At 36.0% G+C, this 18,925-nt stretch overlaps 1 protein-coding gene across 1 annotated transcript in view; it reads right to left on the bottom strand.

Annotated features, from left to right (window-relative positions):
• Positions 1–801: 801 nt before the first annotated feature.
• PAPOLG (poly(A) polymerase gamma) overlaps positions 802–18,925 on the bottom strand; it is a 31,763-nt gene continuing 13,639 nt past the window's right edge. The window contains exons 8-22 of the mRNA XM_082852303.1: positions 17,315–17,404; positions 14,022–14,160; positions 13,317–13,389; positions 12,407–12,527; positions 11,979–12,063; positions 11,507–11,560; positions 8,273–8,392; positions 7,737–7,846; positions 5,679–5,800; positions 5,254–5,429; positions 4,755–4,843; positions 4,448–4,668; positions 3,206–3,271; positions 2,965–3,021; positions 802–1,158 (exon numbers count right to left, since the gene is read on the bottom strand). Coding sequence (XP_082708429.1) covers positions 1,060–1,158; positions 2,965–3,021; positions 3,206–3,271; positions 4,448–4,668; positions 4,755–4,843; positions 5,254–5,429; positions 5,679–5,800; positions 7,737–7,846; positions 8,273–8,392; positions 11,507–11,560; positions 11,979–12,063; positions 12,407–12,527; positions 13,317–13,389; positions 14,022–14,160; positions 17,315–17,404 — 1,622 coding nt within the window. The 3' untranslated portion in view covers positions 802–1,059. The remainder of the gene's footprint in view (positions 1,159–2,964; positions 3,022–3,205; positions 3,272–4,447; positions 4,669–4,754; positions 4,844–5,253; positions 5,430–5,678; positions 5,801–7,736; positions 7,847–8,272; positions 8,393–11,506; positions 11,561–11,978; positions 12,064–12,406; positions 12,528–13,316; positions 13,390–14,021; positions 14,161–17,314; positions 17,405–18,925) is intronic.

The following is an 18,925-nucleotide window of genomic DNA, read 5'->3' as shown; positions in this document are numbered from 1 at the left end:
GGTTGGTAACAATGTCATTCAAAAATGCCTTTAGGTTTCAATAAAATCCACTGCTCATTTCTGCATGCCTAGTCCACGAAGGAACTGTTTGAAGTTGTGGCGGTAAGTAATGGTCAGGAAGTATCATGCCAAGTTAATCGTACACTTCAAAAATACAAGTTTGCCATACTTAAAGGCATCTTACTGTTGATGCCGGAATGAGTTGCTCCTCAGTAAAAAATACCAGTCAACTAACAAGAAATGGCATGAGATAGGATATGTAACAATTTCACCGTTCATATACTGACTTTCAGTATCCTGGTCATATTTTGATTCTTAATAAAGATGCATTTCAACGGCCTCCATGGGAGGCAAAATATAGAGAATTTATGGTGCCCAACTCTTATGTAATCACTGGACTAATCCTCCCTGGTAACTATGCAACATTTGGATAGAAAGGCACAATAAAAAGTTAAATATTCCGTGTGCCAATCCGAGAAAAAATAACTTAAATCAACAGAACAGACAATAAGTACATCTACACAAATGAGGAAAGCAGAGAAGATACCTCACATTCATTTATCTCAGGTGTCACAAAGTGGCTTCAATGATAAAGTAAATGTGTTAACATTTGGAAAATTACATTTTTTGTTTTGTTTTTTTGTTTTCAACTTTTTTAGTTCTATACAATGATTACAACATAAGACTTAAAAAAAAGAGGGGGGCGGTGTTCAGGACTTGTTTTATCAGTGTCCAGAGAGCCAAGAACTGGTTCCCACAACAGAGAAACAAGCATCGAAAGTTAAGGCAGTAAAACCTCCAACGCAAAGCCATAATATTGTAGATGATAATTTGATAGCAGGTGATCCTCAGAGAACTGTATGTAGCAATCAATGAGAGAATGCTACAGCATCTGCAGGTCAAAGTGTGAGAGTTCAAAAAACCACTTCAAGGTTGTTAGGCCGATGACTGTAACTTTCACCTTATTTTATGTATGACAGCCACCTCTATCTTAAAAAGAGTGGCTGCACCTATGCCACTAAATGATTGCATATTCACTTAAGTAAGGAGGCACTGCTTTTACCGATTTAGGGTCAGTCGAATGGAATTTTTGATGACACGGATGTTATTTGCTGGAACTGGAGATGATGAATCTGGTAGTTCTTTACTGGGCAGTCTCTGTTAGAAAGAAATACAAAGGAGGAAAAACAAATACACATTATAAAGGTCCAACGAGTAAATCAGTCACAAAACTCTGAGTTTTTTTCCAAATGCTTTAAGTTCCTAAACACTCAAGTATGTGTTGAATATTTTTTCCCTATGTTCAAGTCCCCTTGTTTTGGGGACTTTTTATTATTTTTTTAAACAGGTGAAAAGCAGAGGGATAGGGAAAGGGTAGAAGTGGGAGGACTGTATCAATAGGAAAGAGGACTTTGTTTAATCAATTGCCACTTTTAGACTGAGAAATGCATAAAGAACAAAGTCCTCCTCAGACTCGGGCAATGTTAAAGAGAAATAGGTGAAGAGCATGGTCACTAAACAGGAAATTCTTGGGGTGCAAGGTGAAAAAATGAGTGTGTGATACAGAGGAAAACTTGATATCCAGTTATAGCCTTCAATTAGTTTCTGTAATACATTCATGCAGAAGAATAACCCAACTTGTGAGATAATTAAGTTTTTAGGAAAACCAACTTTGTAGTCAGGGTAGGTAACTTCAGTGATGGTAAAAGTCAGGGACATCTATATGAGGGCTTTTGAAGACACTAAAGATTATTATATAATGAAGGCAAAGTCTAAGACTGAGAAACAAAGACAGAAGCCTAAAATACAGATAGTTGTCTGACAGAAACAGCATATCAGCTTCTTGTCAAGAGATGACTGCAAGAATTAATTCTCCTCGCATGTTACCTAGGCTAAACAAATTATATCATACACACATCCATTCAAAAAAAAGACATGAAAAATTTCAGATGTGCATAGAAGTAGAGAATAGGAAGGACAATGAAGACTTAAATGCCACAAATGAAGACTTAGATGCCACAAAGAAGACTCAGACATTATTAAAATTTTGCCACATTTGTTTGGTTTATGCCCCTTACCCTTTATACTTGAAATCTTTTAAAGCAAAACCCAGACATGTCATTTCACACTTTAATATCATCTCAATTTTTTTTCCATTACCATACATAATATAATTATACACCTCTACTTTTTGTAACCCACTCTTACGTTAAAAGAAATTTTACAAATTCTACAACTAATAGAAAGTATGAGGACATTTTCTATTTTGCTTTAGAATTGCCAATACATCCTGGGGAACCTGGCAGGGTGACAGTTGACTGTGATGAGAAACACTTTATTTAATGGGGGGTGAAAAATAAGCCATTTTGTTTACTGTAACCTCTCAAAGAAGGGCTTCTTCTGATTTACACAAGGCCGATTATTTTGAGCACCTATAATATTATTAGCTTAAATGGTAATCCTTTGAAAATAAATTTTTAAATTGAGATTTAGGGGCTCTTTAGCTCATGTTTTAAAGGTACTTACTCTGTATACCAGTATATTTGGTTCCTCCAAAATATTAGTAACTATGGTCCCCAACTATCAAACCTAAATTTTGTCAGTAAGCAGTGGTGTACAACAAAAGACTATCAAATGTTGGTAAGAAATTATTCTGCTGAGCACTAAACTGCTTCTTTAAAAATAAATGAAAACAAAGGTTGAACATAACCTGCATAAATCGTAAAGTCTTAAACGACTCCCTCTTTTCTAGACTTTTGAGGTACATACATTTAGGATCATACACTTTGTTTGCTATTTCCAACCCAACTTCCAACTATACTGCTGGTCTTTGAGGACAGGGACAAAATCTTACTACTCTTTTCCTCACCCCATGCTAGGCTCTTCTTAGTAAGCTTTTTGTACCTGCAGATTACCTATGAATTTTTAACTGTGTATTTTATTACAAATAAGACTATCTATTACCTTTTTGCGTGATGTATCAATAGTTGGAATAGGCATACATTCTCCTCCAATGGCATCCTAAAAACAGAATTACATACAAGTGAAAACTTTCTTTCCTATATGCAAATGCTTATTTCTACATGAAATGAAACATAACCAAGAGTTGACAGATATAATCTGATCTACTTTTGAATATAGTACTTTTCCTGATACATGGCTCTTTAAAAGTAAATATTTTGAAGCACACTATTGATATACTTACCACTGATTTTCTTTTTCTGTCTTCAGCAGCACGTGATTCCTTAAACGTTGATTCAAGTCGAATAAACTAAAATATAAACATTAAAATGAGTTGCTATTACCTATAAAAACCACATAAATCTATATAAACTGAGAAACTAATTAGTGACCAGGCTAACATCAAAACTATTACGTGGGCTTCCCTGGTGGTGCAGTGGCTGGGAGTCTGCCTGCCAATGCAGGGGACATGGGTTCAAGCCCTGGTCCGGGAAGATCCCACATGCCGCGGAGCAACTGGGCCCGTGAGCCACAACTACTGAGCCTGCGCATCTGGAGCCTGTGCTCCGCAGCGAGAGGCCGCGACAGTGAGAGGCCCACGCACCGTGATGAAGAGTGGCCCCTGCTCGCCGCAACTACAGAAAGCCCTCGAACAGAAACAAAGACCCAACACAGCCAAAAAAAAAACAAAACAAAAAAACCTATTACGAACATGGTTTGATGAGGGAAGAGAATTTAAATTAGACAATTCAATTGCCACCCTTAATTTCTAAAGTTTTATCTTTTTGTTTAATCTATCCAGATGATAATGAATAAAAGTTTTACCACCACCTACTGGAAGCAGAGGAGATCAACATTATAACACAATAAACATGATTATTTAGTTACCAATAATGCCTTTATGTAAGTCAAGGAGAAAAGAAGATCATTCAAATTTTTAGACACATTAGTAATTTGAATTTTTAAATAATTAATTTTTATTTTTGGCTGCATTGGGTCTTCATTGCTGCACGCGGGCTTTTCTCTACTTGCGGCGAGTGGGGGCTACTCTTTGTGGTGGGCAGGCTTATTGCTGTGGCTTCTCTTGTTGCACAGCATGTGCTATACGTGCACGGGCTTCAGTAGTTGTGGCACACGGGCTCAGTAGTTGTGGCTCGCAGACTCTAGAGCGCAGGCTTAGTAGTTGTGGCCCATGGGTTTAGATGCTCCGCGGTATGTGGGATCTTCCCGGACCAGGGCTCAAACCCGTGTCCCCTGCATTGGCAGGTGGATTCTTAACCACTGCACCACCAGGGAAGCCCAGTAATTTGAATTTAAGATGAACAATTAGTATTATCCTATTAGGGTTTAGGTAAATACTCTTTTTAAACAGTCAAATCCTAATGGAACACTAAGATAACTGAAGAATTTGAGTTTCTTCAGCACTATTTTAAGTTTACTTTGAAAAAAATCAACTACTGAATCACCACTGAAGTTGTAATTTTACCTTTTCTATGTCTTTCAACCTCTTAGAAGACCCATCTATGGATGGGGAGTGGGATCTTTTGGGGGTAACATTCTTAGTTATATTTGACATTCCATTTAGATGTGGCTGCCCCTGGGCAGGGCTGTGGGGTGTTGTGATTCTAGGAATGACATTTCGTCCTACTACAGTAGGAATGGTACACACAGCTGGAGGTGATACAGCTTTTACTGCAGAGTCAACTTCTGAAAAGGAAAAAAGAAAGATTTCAGTAATTAAATACAAATGTAGTAGTATCGTTACTAAAAAACAAGCGTAGATAGATACCTACTTGCACCAATGACGGGAATAGACAGCCCTTGAGCTGGCGGGACAGTCAGTGGCTTTTCCACAACTACAGCAGCAGGCTCAGCATTATTCCTGTTAAAAGTGTTAAAATATCATCATTAAATGATTTAAACAGTATGTATTTAAAACACTCTTATTTTAACATTTAAGATAATTTCTTTCAAGTACTCCTAACTTTAACATTTCACTGAAGGAAGAGAAAAGGGTAGGGAAAGGAAGAGGACCCAGGGAGAGAATTAACAGAAAAAATTAAAGGAAAACCTACACATTTCTGTGTACTTATCTACTCCCACATACTCATAAACCTATACCATGCCCCAGAGGATTACCACAAATTGTCAAATAATTCTAAATAAGAAACTGACTACTAACTGGCAAAATAAAATCTTTTTACAGTTAAAAAGTATTTAGCAAAGGTATAGAAAAGTTTACATTATCCTCAAATAAGCTGAAGACTGAGAGGAAAATTTTGAAATACAGACCTTTCTGTCTCTGCTGAAGGAGGAATATCAGGCTTGGAAGGCTTGTTTGTAGACACTGGGGAATTAAAAGGTGTTCCATTATCAGTGTCTCTGGAGCTATCCAAACAATTGCTATCCAGAGATGATCTTTTGGATTGAGGTCCACTTGAACTTCGACTGACATCAGAAAGACTTTGCTGAAAGAGGGGAAAGCTTTTAGGATTTCAAAAAGTAAATGAGAAAAATGACTGGTTTCAATTCTGAAGTACATATAAAACAAATTATCTTTGGTGATTAATGAAGGTAAGATTTTAGTCCTAGATTGAATTGTCTGTACCTTCCCTCTTTCTTCTCAATAGGTTTGGGCGTTATAAAAATGCAAATTTGGTCCCAGGATCATTCGTCTGAGTTCCACTCAGATTGGAGAGTTACGAGAACAAACTCACCTTTTTCTTCTTCTGAAGAATCTCTGCGGGAAGGTAGTGATGCAGTTGTTTTTTTTTAACATGAGTTGCTTCAATTTTCATTCCCTCCTTTAGCATGTTTATATTGTTTGCCTGTCTGTACACTGTAACAGAGTCAGTATGTTAAAATGGGGAACTTCCTTCTGAACCAAGGGCTGTTTTCTTTTTCTGAAATACATACCTTTAATATCTCCACATCACTACACAAACACACATTCCTCTTACAGAACAAATACTTCCAAAACATTTTCACAATGTCACAACCCTATTCAAGTACTGACTAGTTTTCTCATGTCCAACTTCTAAGACTTCCCCATAATCAAATCTAACAAAATAAATGTATGGAAAAAAGGCTTTTTCCAAATCTTGTTTTCTGCTATTTTCCCCAAAGGCAATGTCTTCTCATAATTATTTGCCCAAGTCTGAGCTAATCCTAATACCAAATATCCAAGATGCAATTCAAGCTCTCCTCCTCCATGAAGCTTCTTTTTCTACACCAACCACAGAATGTTAGACATGAGAAACCATCTAAAAGTACATCCTTATTATACAGGTGGGTAAATGAGGCTCAACAGCCTTGAATGCCTTGCCAAAATTGGAATACACGTAGGCCTAGGTCCCCAGTCTAGTGCTTTTCACTCCTTATAAGAAAATCATTTTTATTAACTACCATATAAATTATTTAATGTATGTTAACTGTGAATACCAAATTAGATTATAAGCTTACTCAAGACAGGGATGGGAGGTTTCTTTTGCACAGTAACTACTGTGAAATGTAAATTATTTAATCTCTTGGGGCCTCAGTATCTCTATCTGAAGAAGAACATTTTATAAATCTATAATAAACACAGCTTCCCAACCCCCTCATTTTGGAAAAATGAGTCCAAATTAGAATGGAAAAATTTATATCTATGTTTTCATTCCAGATTGCTTATAAAAGAATCACCAGGAGTGCTTGTTCAGTGTGCAGACTCCTGGCTCCACTCCCAGAGCATGTGATTCAGTGGTTCTAGGTGATGCACAGGAACCTGGATTTTCATGATAAATGCGAGTGCTAATTCAAAAGAATTTAGAAAACTCAGATGAGCTAACCAAGAATATTAATAGTATGAATGTACACTATTCCAGATTATTAAGACAACTCCAAATTTATAACAGATATATTAAGATATTCCAGGGAGATATTCTTAGGGAGCTAGATGTGAAAGACCCTTTTCACTGATTCTGAGACATATTCAGCAAGCCTGTACTGAATGATATTTATTTCATGTAAAAAAAGTAAAAAGCAAGTCGTCTTTATGACTGTGATTACAAACACTGGCTGTGCACACTAAGAATCACCTATAGACTTTCTTTAGTCTTCTTTTTGTTTTAAAACAGTTAATACATTTACATGGTACAAAACTCAAAGGGGGGATTTCCCTGGTGGTTGAGCAGTTAAGACTCCACACTCCCAATGCAGGGGGCCTGGGTTCGATCCCTGGTCAGGGAACTAGATCCCACATGCATGCTGCAACTAAGATCCCGCATGCCGCAACTAAAGATCCCGCACGTGGCAACAAAGATCCCACGTGCTGCAACTAAGACCTGGTGCAGCCAAATAAATTAAATAAGTATTTAAAACAACAATGACAACAACAACAAGAACTCAAAAGGGTTCAAGAGTATACAGTGAAGTTGCCTCACTCCTGTCCACTAGACACACCTGGTTCCTTGACCTAAAAGCAACCAGTTCTGTCAGTTTCTTTTTTAAAAAAACTATATATCCCTCCAGAGATAGTCTATGTATTTTTAAGCAAACATACATATATTCTTTCTTTACACTGGTCTGCAACCCCCCACCCCCCGCCCACAAACAGGAAGTCGCTTCATCATGCCTTTACTTTTTTAATAGCAGAATTAATTTTCATGATATAGATGTTCCATCTTCATTTAACCAATTGCAGAACTTTAAAAAATATAGCCAGCCAGATCCTAGGCAGGTGATACTGCGTTACTGCCAAGGTTGAGCACCACAGCTCCATGATGACAAAGTCTTACCTGTATCAGTAAATGACTGTATGTCATATGTCAAGTCTATATTAACACTTTCTGCATTTTCTACTCTCCGAAAAATTATTCCAAGGAACCACATTGATACGTAATTGTTGCTATAAAATAAAAAATTTAAGAATTTCCATTAATTTTTACAATTTTACAGATGCTATTTGTAATTAAAACTTGGTCTATGGAAGCATAAATACAAATGTCAATGGTTTGGCCAAATTCTTAAAACTGACACCAAGAACACTGTTAAGTTATCCTGTGTTATTATACAAGAGGATTAAATGCTTCGAAAATGACTTACTAAATATATATTTAAAGATGCTCCAAATATTGTGATGGAGTTTTTTGTTGGGGTTTGTGGGCTACCAACATAGCATGTACTTAGTTTTAATGCATGACAACTCGTGATCAAGTATACAATGTATTATCCTCCATCAATGCCTGTTAAATAGCATCTCACAACTGATCTTAAACCATGCATATTTCAGATACCATTATTTTAAAAATATATTAAAAAATAATTAACTTACTCTTTATGATGTTCCTTATTTCCTGGGAATGACTGGGGATTTACATGGGCAAGAGTAATAAATTCATTCCGTTCCAAATTTCCAACAAGTACACGTATTTTAGATTCTACTAATCCAACCCTAAAATAAAATGACAAGATTTTTCCATATTAAATGTGGAAGCTACATCCAAGTAAACCAAACAGCATATTAGCTATGATGCTTTACAGGGTTCATTAAAAAAATTCAGTCCAATATTTTAGGGACTCTGTTTAAAATACCATTCAGGTAAATGAGAAGTTACTTAGTGAATTTCTGTTTCCTCCCCTTTCTTTTTCAAGAAGAACTGATCTATTTAATGCATTCCTGATCTAAAATACCCTGCCTTTTAAGACCATAAAATAGTCATGATTGGAGCATGAACAAAAACTGTTCGTTAACCTGGTTCTAAATCTTTTTCTACTTTCAAATCTTATGCCTAAACCCTAAGGCTAACATATACTTAGATAATGTTAACAAAAAGAGCTAATAACTAGCACTTAATTCATGAAATAAACATGCTCTAATCTTTAAAAAATTGATACTAGATATTAAATTTTAAAGAGAATTCACTAAAATCAGATCAGATACTACTAAAATATAGAAAGTTTCATCAGGGACTTCCCTGGTGGCACAGTGGTTAAGAACCTGCCTGCCAATGCAGGGGACATTGGTTTGATCCCTGGTCCGGGAAGATCCCACATGCCGTGGAGCAACTAAGCCCGCACACCACAACTACTGAGCCTGTGCTCCAGAGCCCGCGAGCCACAACTACTGAGCCCGCGTGCTGCAACTACTGAAGCAAGTGCGCCTAGAGCCTGTACTCTGCAACAAAAGAAGCCACCACAATGAGAAGCCTGCGCACCGCAACAAAGAGTAGCCCCCACTCGCCGCAACTAGAGAAAGCCCATGCACAGCAATGAAGACCCAACGCAGCCAAAAATAAATAAAAAATAAATTTATTAAAAAAAAAAACTTCATCAGATACCTGCAACTTTACTTTCTACCTCACTTAAATGTGACTACTGTCACTTATTTTATTAACTTATTAATGATTTTATGAATTACAAAGAATAACTACAAGAACATTTTCACATTTTCAAACGCTTGAAAAAGCTTACACATTATAATTATGTGTTCTTCAACAGCAGATATATAAAACACTTAGTTACTCCGCTGTGTTATCTAAATGAGATGTTGGCAAACTTTTTCAGTAAAGGGCCAGAGTAAATATTTTAGGCTTTGTGGGCCATATGTTTCTGTCACAACTATTCAACTCTGCCATGCAGCAGGAAAGCAGCCATAGACAATACATAAATGAATGAGTGTGACTGTGTTCCAATAAAACTTTATTTATAAAAATAAGTAGCAGACTGGATTTGCACTATACCATAGTTTTCTGACCCCTAATCTAGACAAATAAAATGTTTTAGTGAAAGGATTCTTTTCAGGGTCTCTTTAAATTTTTTTTCTTGTTTGTTTTTTCATTCATTCATTTTGGCCGACCAGGGATTTGAACCTGTGCCCTTGGCAGTGAAAGCATGAAGTCCTAACCACTGGATCACCAGGGAATTCCCAAGGTCTCTTTAATTGTCAATGAAATAAGCATTAAACCCTTGAAGCAAAAACAGGACAGTAATATGTTTTCCTTTCCCAAAAAGCAGACCTGAGGAAAGCACAACCATCTTTGGTGGTCTAACAGTTTCTGCCTGATGGAGCTAGTGAAGTCAATACACTGGAGGCAGAAGGAATCAGTTCAGATGCGCTAGAAAGAATGTACTAGTCCTTGACCAAAAATATCTCCTATCCATTGACAGAAGCTTAAGATTCTGAAACCTTTCATGCCACCATCTCCTAAATTAAAAGAATATATGGACTCATACAACTCAATATCAAAAAAAACAAACAATAATCAAAAAATGGGCAGAAGACCTGAACAGACGTTTTTCAAAAGAAGACATACAGATGGCTAACAGACATATGAAAAGATGCTTTAAGTCACTAATCATCAGGGAAATGCAAATCAAAACAACGAGATGTCACCTCATACCTATCAGAATGGCTGTCATCAAAAAGTACACAATAACAAATGTTGGGGAAGATGTGGAAAAAAGGGAACCCTTGTGCACTGTTGGGGGGAATGTAAATGGGCACAGCCACTATGGAAAATAGTATGGAGGTTCCTTAAAAAACTAAAAACAGAACCATATGATCCAGTAATTCCGCCCCTGGGTATATATCCGGAAAAAATGAAAACACTAATTCAAAAAGATATGTGCACCCCAATGTTCATAGCAGCACTGTTTATAACAGCCAAGACATGGAAGCAACTGAAGTGCCCATCAACAGGTGAATGTATAAAGTTGTGGTGTATGTGCAAAATGGAATACTACTTAGCCGTAAAAAGAATGAAATTCTGACATTTGCAGCAATGTGGATGGACCTGGAGAATACTATGCTTAGTGAAATAAGTCAGACAGAGAAAGACAAATACTGTATTATATCACTTATATGTGGAATCTGAAAAATAATACAAATGAATGTATATGCAAAACAGAAACAAACCCACAGATAACAGAAAACAAACAAGTGGTTACCAAAGGGGAGAGGGAAAAGAGGAGGGACAAATTAGTAGTATGGCATTAACAGATTTAACTATGTATAAAATAGATAAGCAACAAGGATATGTTGTACAGCACAGGGAATTAAAGCCATTATCTTGTACTAACTTTTAATGGGGTACAATTTGCAAAAATAATGAATCATTATGCTGTACACTTGAAATTAATATAATACTGTAAATCAACTATACTTCAAAATACATATATGTGTATATATAGTCTGGTGTGTGTGTGTGTGTGTGTGTGTGTGTGTGTGTGTGTGTGTGTGTGTGTGTGTGTGTGTGTGTGTGTGTGTGTGTGTATGGTAATAGGCTAGGTATCAGAATCATTCAAACTGCCTCAAAATTTTGCTTAAATCTGACTCTGAGAAGTGACAAAAGGCAAAAATCTGTACATATATTCTTATCTCATGTCACTTCCAATTCTGAAACATTAATTTGATGGCATTTCTTAAACACTGATGCTTCATGGTCAAGTACAACAGTCATCAATAAGATTTAATAATTTTGAAAATAGAGAAAGTGTTTTAGAAATGATAAAGCACCATTTAATATGTTATCATCACACAGTAGATAGAGAACTTGAAATGTCTTACCACTCCAGATGATTTTCTTCTGTTGATGCACTGGCAGTCAATACTATATAATGTCTGTGAAGAATTTTCAGCAATAATCGGGGAAAAAAGCCAGAGAAACATTGTTAGGGTCTGACTTTCCATTATTACTTTTTCTTTTTTACTCTTACTCTTTCTTTATTACTCCTTCTCCCTCCCAATGAACAAAACAGCTAATACAGGCACACATTTATGAAAATTAAAACATGCTCTGATTTTCACAAAATTAATTCTAGACCTTCTAATTAAAAACAATTCACTAAACCCCAAAACCCACAAATACTGGGTTAGACACTACTAGAATACAGAGACTTTCTCATCACCTAGGGTTTCTGCTAACCTATTCTTTACCTCACTTAAAATATAAGTGACGTCACCTATTGTGTATTAACTTTATAAGTTTAACATTCTTCTTCCTTAAACACACACATACAAAATGCAAAATTTCAAATACCTATACTTTTGGAAAAAATTTGGTGGCTCAAGGAGTTTGGACCAATCTGATTTCCCTTGAAGAATTTCATCTGTGACTGCGAGACCTAAAGAAAGAGAGACAGACAGTGATTTTGAAAACTGACCATCGTATTATCAGCTCCTGTGTGACCCTACCCCCAAAGTTCTAACCCCACCAAATCCCTGAGTAAAAAAAAGTGTAGATTTATTATGCTCTTTCTTAGAACATAAAAGTCAATTTTAACCAGACCGGGGTGGCTCTATTTTTGGCCTTCATATTATCATATATTTTGCAAAACCAAGTACTTAAAAAATACACAATTGAAAGAACTTTTAGAAATAATAGGCGTAACTGCAATAGAGAATAAAACTGTTGTCAATCAAAAACTCGCGGGAACATGTAAAGGGTAATAGGGCTGACAGGTTTACCTTGTTTAAATTCTTCTACCATTACTGTTCGAGTTGATGTGGACACATTATACGTAGAATTCTGTTGTGGGTAGGCAGGGGTGATTATGGGCATGAGATGATACCTATCTGATGGATTTACCTGTGAAATTAGAAGCAGAATAATTGATCTATTCTCCTATTTCAGTTGTCCTCACTTCATCCCCAAAAGTCTGAAGAATATGAAATATAAATTTAATACTACATCTCCTCAGTTCTAAGAAGTACATTTCCCCTCCCCAACTTCAGTTATTTCTGAAGTCAGATGTGTCTGATAATCAAAGTTAAAGAAAACTCTGCAGAAGTTTATTTCTCCCCCAAAAAGCTGTTAAATGGATGGTGCAGCTTATAAACAGTGGTCTTTTAGAACCAAGGAAATACAATATCATAAGTGCAAAAAGCATTATCTGGTCCAATGGTTCTCCATCCTCCTTCTGCACCTATTCAACAGATGACTTCCCCTTGGTTACTCAGAGGAATGAGTACTCACTTTAGAAGCACATTAAAATGCAAGGTGAGTGAGAGTTATGCTATCTTGGAACCATGAATCTGCTTTAAACTGTACTGCAAAGTACATCCTTTATATACTTCAGTACTTTATTATTAGTAACTAATTACTTGTAAGACAGTTTTTAACAATAGATTATAACATCTTGGTTGATATACCCACTCAAGTCTTATATGGGTGATTTTTAATGACATAACATTTGGATCGGAATTGGAGATACAAATCATCTGCACTGAAAAAACACAGTAGAGGGAGGGAAAGGACTATAGTTACACAGAAGGAAGATGAACAGGAACAAGAGGAATTATCCTTAACTAGACTGCACTTTACAGAATCATCCTATTCCTAAAAGGTTTTAATGAAATGCCGTAATAAGTCACATACCCGAGGATCCCAAACTGGCAAATTCAAATTGCTTTCTTCCGGTTGCTTTAGCAGCACAGGATTTGGCCATTCCCTAACATGAAATAAGCAAATAAACTCACATAAGACCTCATTTCAGGAACTATATGAAATGTTAAAATCATTAGATGCTGCTCCAACTTTCACACAGCAAATGTTTTGGGTATTTGGTATTGAAAAAAAAAAAAGAAACTGACGAATGGAGTATACAAAGGAAAAAGCTGCTTATTTTAAAGCAGTGTTCTCTGAAAGGGCAAATACTACTTTGCCCATTAGCTGTAACTAATTTAAACTTGAATTTTTTCTTTCCTTCTCATTTGCTTTCATGGACTTAACTCTGATAATTTAATAACAGCAACAGCTAACACTTACTGAGAATACTCCTAATAAATTGTGTGAGGCAGCTATAGTTATCATCTTTAGTTTACATATGAGGAGATCTTAACCTCTATATAGCTAGTAATTAGCAGAGACTACTCTCATAAGCTAAAGGCCCACATTCACAGTCCCCCTAGAAGAAAGCACCATCTGGGGTCCCATCATTGCCTCAATTTTGATGTTTTTAAATTTAACTTAAAAAAGGAATGTAAGACGACAAAAGGTGTAAGCATAGCTCTTAAATTTGCAAACAAATTTACATATAGGCAGAGGTTAGTAAGTAGTGAAAATATGCATATGAATACTTACCACTTGGAAAAAACTAAGAAGAACTTATGAACTAAAGTAGAAGCTGCTGCATTTGGATATAATTGGCAAGTTCTTGCAACTAGCATTGCCCAGGAGACACCACCAAGGAATCCCAACATGTTGGAATAAATACCACGTCCTAGAAAATTAATACAGTTGTTAATTATTGTTAGGACCTACTATCCATGACATTCAAGTGTAAGGAACAGTATAACTTCCCTCCTAAGATTTGCTTAGAACTTTTCTCCCTTATAGAAACATTAAAATCAACAAACAGACCTTCATGTTAGGCTCACATTCTTATCAGTAAACCCTAAGCTGCTCATCTTACCCCCTACTTTGCCCTCCAATACAGACATCTCAGTTCCCTGCCTCAGTTCTGACTGTCCAACTGGGCTCTACTGATATGACACTGGAATTTCCCACCTTTCAATATCTGTGGTTGAGAGAGAAATGAAAGGGAGGAGGAAAGATATTCAGAGGGTCCACAAGTAGGGAAGAAAAACCTTTCAACAGTACACTAGTTCCCCCTTATCTGTGGAGGAAATATTCCAAGACCTCCAGTGGATGCCTGAAACATGGGATGGTACTGATATTTATGATAAAGTTTAATTTATAAATTAGGCACAGTAAGAAATTAACAACAATTATAAAAATAGAACAATTATAACAATGTACTATAATAAAAGTTATGTGAATATGGCCTCTTTTTGTCTCAAAATATCTTATTGTACACATTTAATGCCCTTTCCATCTTAACTGAGTACTTATCACTGTGGTTATAACGTTTTAAAAATTAATTAATTTATTTATTTATTTTTGGCCGTGTTGGGTCTTTGGGGCTTTCTCTAGTTGCAGTGAGTGGGGGCTACTCTTTGTTGCGGTGCATGCTTCTCATCGCGGTGGCTTCTCTCGTTGCGGAGCATGGGCTCTAGGCGCGCGGGCTTCAGTAGTTGTGGCACACAGGCTCAGTAGTTGTGGCGCATGGGCTTAGTTGCTCTGTGGCATGTGGGATCTTCCTGGATCAGGGCTTGAACCCGTGTCCCCTGCACTGGCAGGCGGATTCTTGACCACTGTGCCACCAGGGAAGTCCCGTGGCCATAACTTTCACAGTTTCACAGAGGTGAGACAGCAAAACTAGCACGTATTTCTTTTTCTTCCTTTACAATTTCATGATAGGAGATTCGTTCTTATGTAGATCTTAGCAACCTCGACCTACGGTTGTTTTCCTTCCTTAAGTTGATAACTTTCACCTTTTCACTTAAAGGAAGCACTTTACAGGCTTCTCTTTGGCAAATCCAAGTTGCCAGCATCACTACTCTTGCACTTTGGGCCCATTAATAAGTTAAATAAGGGTTACTTGAACACAAGTACTGCAATACCATCTCTGTCCCAGGCAGGACAGCGAGAGATTTCATCACAATACTCAGAACAGCATGCAATTTAAAATTTATGAATTGTTTATTTCTGAAATTTTCCATTTAATATTTTCAGACTGCAGTTAACTGCAGGTAATTGAAACTGCAGAAAGCAAAATGGCAGATAAGGGGGGACTACCCTAATCATGTTCTTGGGCATTTAAAAATTCAACTGTAAAGTTGGGGACTGACTTCAGTATTGTGCAAAAATTTGTATATCTCTCCATAAAGTACAATACACCATTGATATTACTCATTTTCTTGAATGATTGTTTCTTTTTTTGAATGACTGTTTCTTACAGCAATCTATAAAGAAGCATTACCATATTTCATCAAAACTAAGATGTCCTCAGTTATTATATAATATAGATGATTTTATGTCCCATTAAGAGAAAAAAATACAAAATATCATTTCAGTTATGTTAAATGTGAAAAACATGCATCTAATAATTGACAAAACATGGTATTTAATCTATAAGGAAAAACAAATTGTTCATGATACCCCTTTACTGCAGATTACTTTACCCTGACTACACAATATAATTGAGCCTAAGGACAAATTCTACTTGCTTAAGGTCTTTTTAGATGTGTACTGTCCTATATGGTAGCCACAAGTTGCATGTGCCTATATATAGTATTTTTTTGGTAACTTTATTGAGCTATCATTCACATACCATAAGATTCATCAATTAAGTATAAAATTCAATGGTTTTTATTCTATTCACAGAGTTGTGCAATCATTACTTTAATCAACTCTGGAACATTTTCATCACCCCAAAAAGAAAAATTTAACAGTCACACACCTCTTATTTCCCCCAAGTCTTCCCAGACCTAGGCAACCACTAAATCCACTTTCTACCTCTATAGATATGCCTACTCTGAACATTTCACATAAGTGGAATTATACAATATGCAGACTGGCCTCTTTCACTTAACATAATGGTTTCAATGTTCATCTATGTTGTAACATGTATCAATATTTCACTTCTTTTAACTGCCATATAATATTCCACATTATGAATATACCACATTTTGTGGTCGTCTCCACTTTGACATTATTAATAATGCTATGAACATCTGTGTAAAAGTTTTTGTGAGGACCTATGTTTTCACTTCTTTTAGATATTTTTTAATTTTAAATTTAATTAAAATTAAATAAAATTTAAGTTCAGTTCCTCAGGTGCACATTTCAAGTGCTCAACGGCCATATGGTTACTGTATTGGACAGCACAGATATGAAATACTTCCATCATCACAGAAGGTTTGATTGGAAAGCACTGTTTTAGATTGTAAAACCTGGTGCCAAAAGTGCAGCACAGCTTAAATGTAGTTACAAATAATACAAAATGTGCTGTGCCAGTTCAGGGCTGGGTCTTTTATGAACCACATCCTATATATATATAAACTAGTACAGTTCAAGGCTTTATTAGAAGAGTGTTGGAAGGTAAAAACAAAAGGTTAAAACTATCACAGTAGGTTCTTCATTTAATACATTTACTGAACACCTGCTATACACCAGCCTCTCTGCTGGAATGGGGAGACAGAGATGATGAGATGGTCCTGTCCATAGCCAGCTCGAACACAACTAAGGGTTTTACTCTTCAAGTTCTAACTCATTCTGAATCCCTGGCTGCAATCCAAGATGTAAAGTCAGGGGCTTTTAGTTTTCACGCATGGGAGAAGAAGGTAAAGTCACACATCAGAGCACTGGTAAGCATCACACGTGAAAAAGAAATAGCTTCTCCAAAGCTTACTGCACCTCAATCCCCCAAGGTATCAACAGGTTCAGGAATTCCCATATGTGCTTCTACCATGAGCAACTGAAAATTATAATTTTATAATGCAAACATAAAATAAAAGACTTGGGATACTTACGTTTTGCCCATAGTTTGACTGCTCTTAGGGTGAGTCTGAAAGTTTCTTTATTTGGCACTAAATGCAAAATTTCATCAGTAACTCTACACCCTGAAAAACATAAAGCATTCATTTTTCATTATGCAACAAATTCCAGTTAATTCAAATGTCCTTCTAACTTTGACTCTCAAATGCTAAAAATATCAAAGATACTAAAATATGAGGTTTAATTTCTTTATGTACTTTAAATGTAGCTCTTATATAAGAGAAATCACTTTGCTTATAAAGAATTAAAAAGCACATGGGTTATACAATCCAATATTAAAATAAGAGATGAGTCTGAATATCTTTTTAGCTTTTTTCCACCTTTGGCTTTACTGTTAATCAAATGCCTCCAACTTATAAAACTGTTATTGCTTTAATGCAAACCTTATCCACAAATACTGTGATTTACTGTTGCACTCTGGAAATACAGCAAAATGCAATGATTAAGTTAAACAAAATATTGGGTTGGCCAAAAAATTCATTTGGGTTTTTCCATAGCAGCTTATGGAAAAACCTGAATGAACTTTTTGGCCAATCCAATATAAACCAGTGGTTCTCAAAGTGTGGTCAGTGGACTGCTGGGAATCTATTAGGTCAAATCTATTTCTATAATATTAATGCTTTCTTTGCCTGTTTCACTGTGTTAACATTTGCACTCATGGTGCCAAACCAGTGGTGGGTAAAACTGCTGGTATCTTAGCAGTGAATCAAAGCCATGGCAACAAACTGAAATAGTAGACAATATTATCTTCACCACAAATTTGCAGTTAGAAAACAGGAAAGGAACGTGTGTGATGTTTGAACATTTTCAAGGTAAACTATCTGTTTTTTTCAAGGAACACCAGTTTTACTTGAAAGAATGATTGACAAGACAACTACAGTTATTCATACTTGGGTATTTAGCAGACAGTTCCTAAAAAGTGAACAAAGTGAGCTCCTCACTTCTAGGAAAACAAATGACAAAATTTGTTACCAATAATAAAACTTGAAGTTTCAAGTAAAAATTAGAATTTTGGACAACTGGTATCTGCTAGTGTGAGCTTGACAGCTTTCCAAGACTTAGACTTTTCTAATGAGATTGGTGGTGACATTAATGAATGTGATTTTTTAAAAAATTATTTTATAATGAAATGTGTGTTTAGACGATCCAAATAACTTTGTGAGCCAGTATTTTCTAAATGACTAAGGCATGACAGGACAAAATCATGCATGGGTAAAAGATCCATTCAAAGAATAAGACAGACCCATAGATTTTAATGCAACAGAGTACAAAAAGTTAACTGATACAGTTTTAGGTCTGATATTCTAATTAACACTTTAAAAAGATCACTTTTATTCAGCAAAAAAGGGAACAAGCTATTGATATATGCTACAAACATGGATAAACCTCACAAACATTATGCTAAGTGAAAGAAGCCAGACACAAAAGACCACATATTACATGACCCCATTTGTATGAAATGGCAAATCTATAGAGATAGAAAGTAGATTAGTGGTTGCCTGGGATTGGAGGTTAGAAAAAGGAATGATTGCAAATGGGTATGAGGGATCGTTTGAGAATGACGAAAATGTTCTAAAATCGGATTG

This window comes from Leucopleurus acutus (genome assembly GCF_964270905.1).
Source record: "Leucopleurus acutus genome assembly, chromosome: 12".
In the NCBI taxonomy this organism is placed as follows: domain Eukaryota; kingdom Metazoa; phylum Chordata; class Mammalia; order Artiodactyla; family Delphinidae; genus Leucopleurus; species Leucopleurus acutus.
Note: the sequence above shows the minus strand (reverse complement) of the source record. Positions and strands in the feature narration are given on the sequence as shown.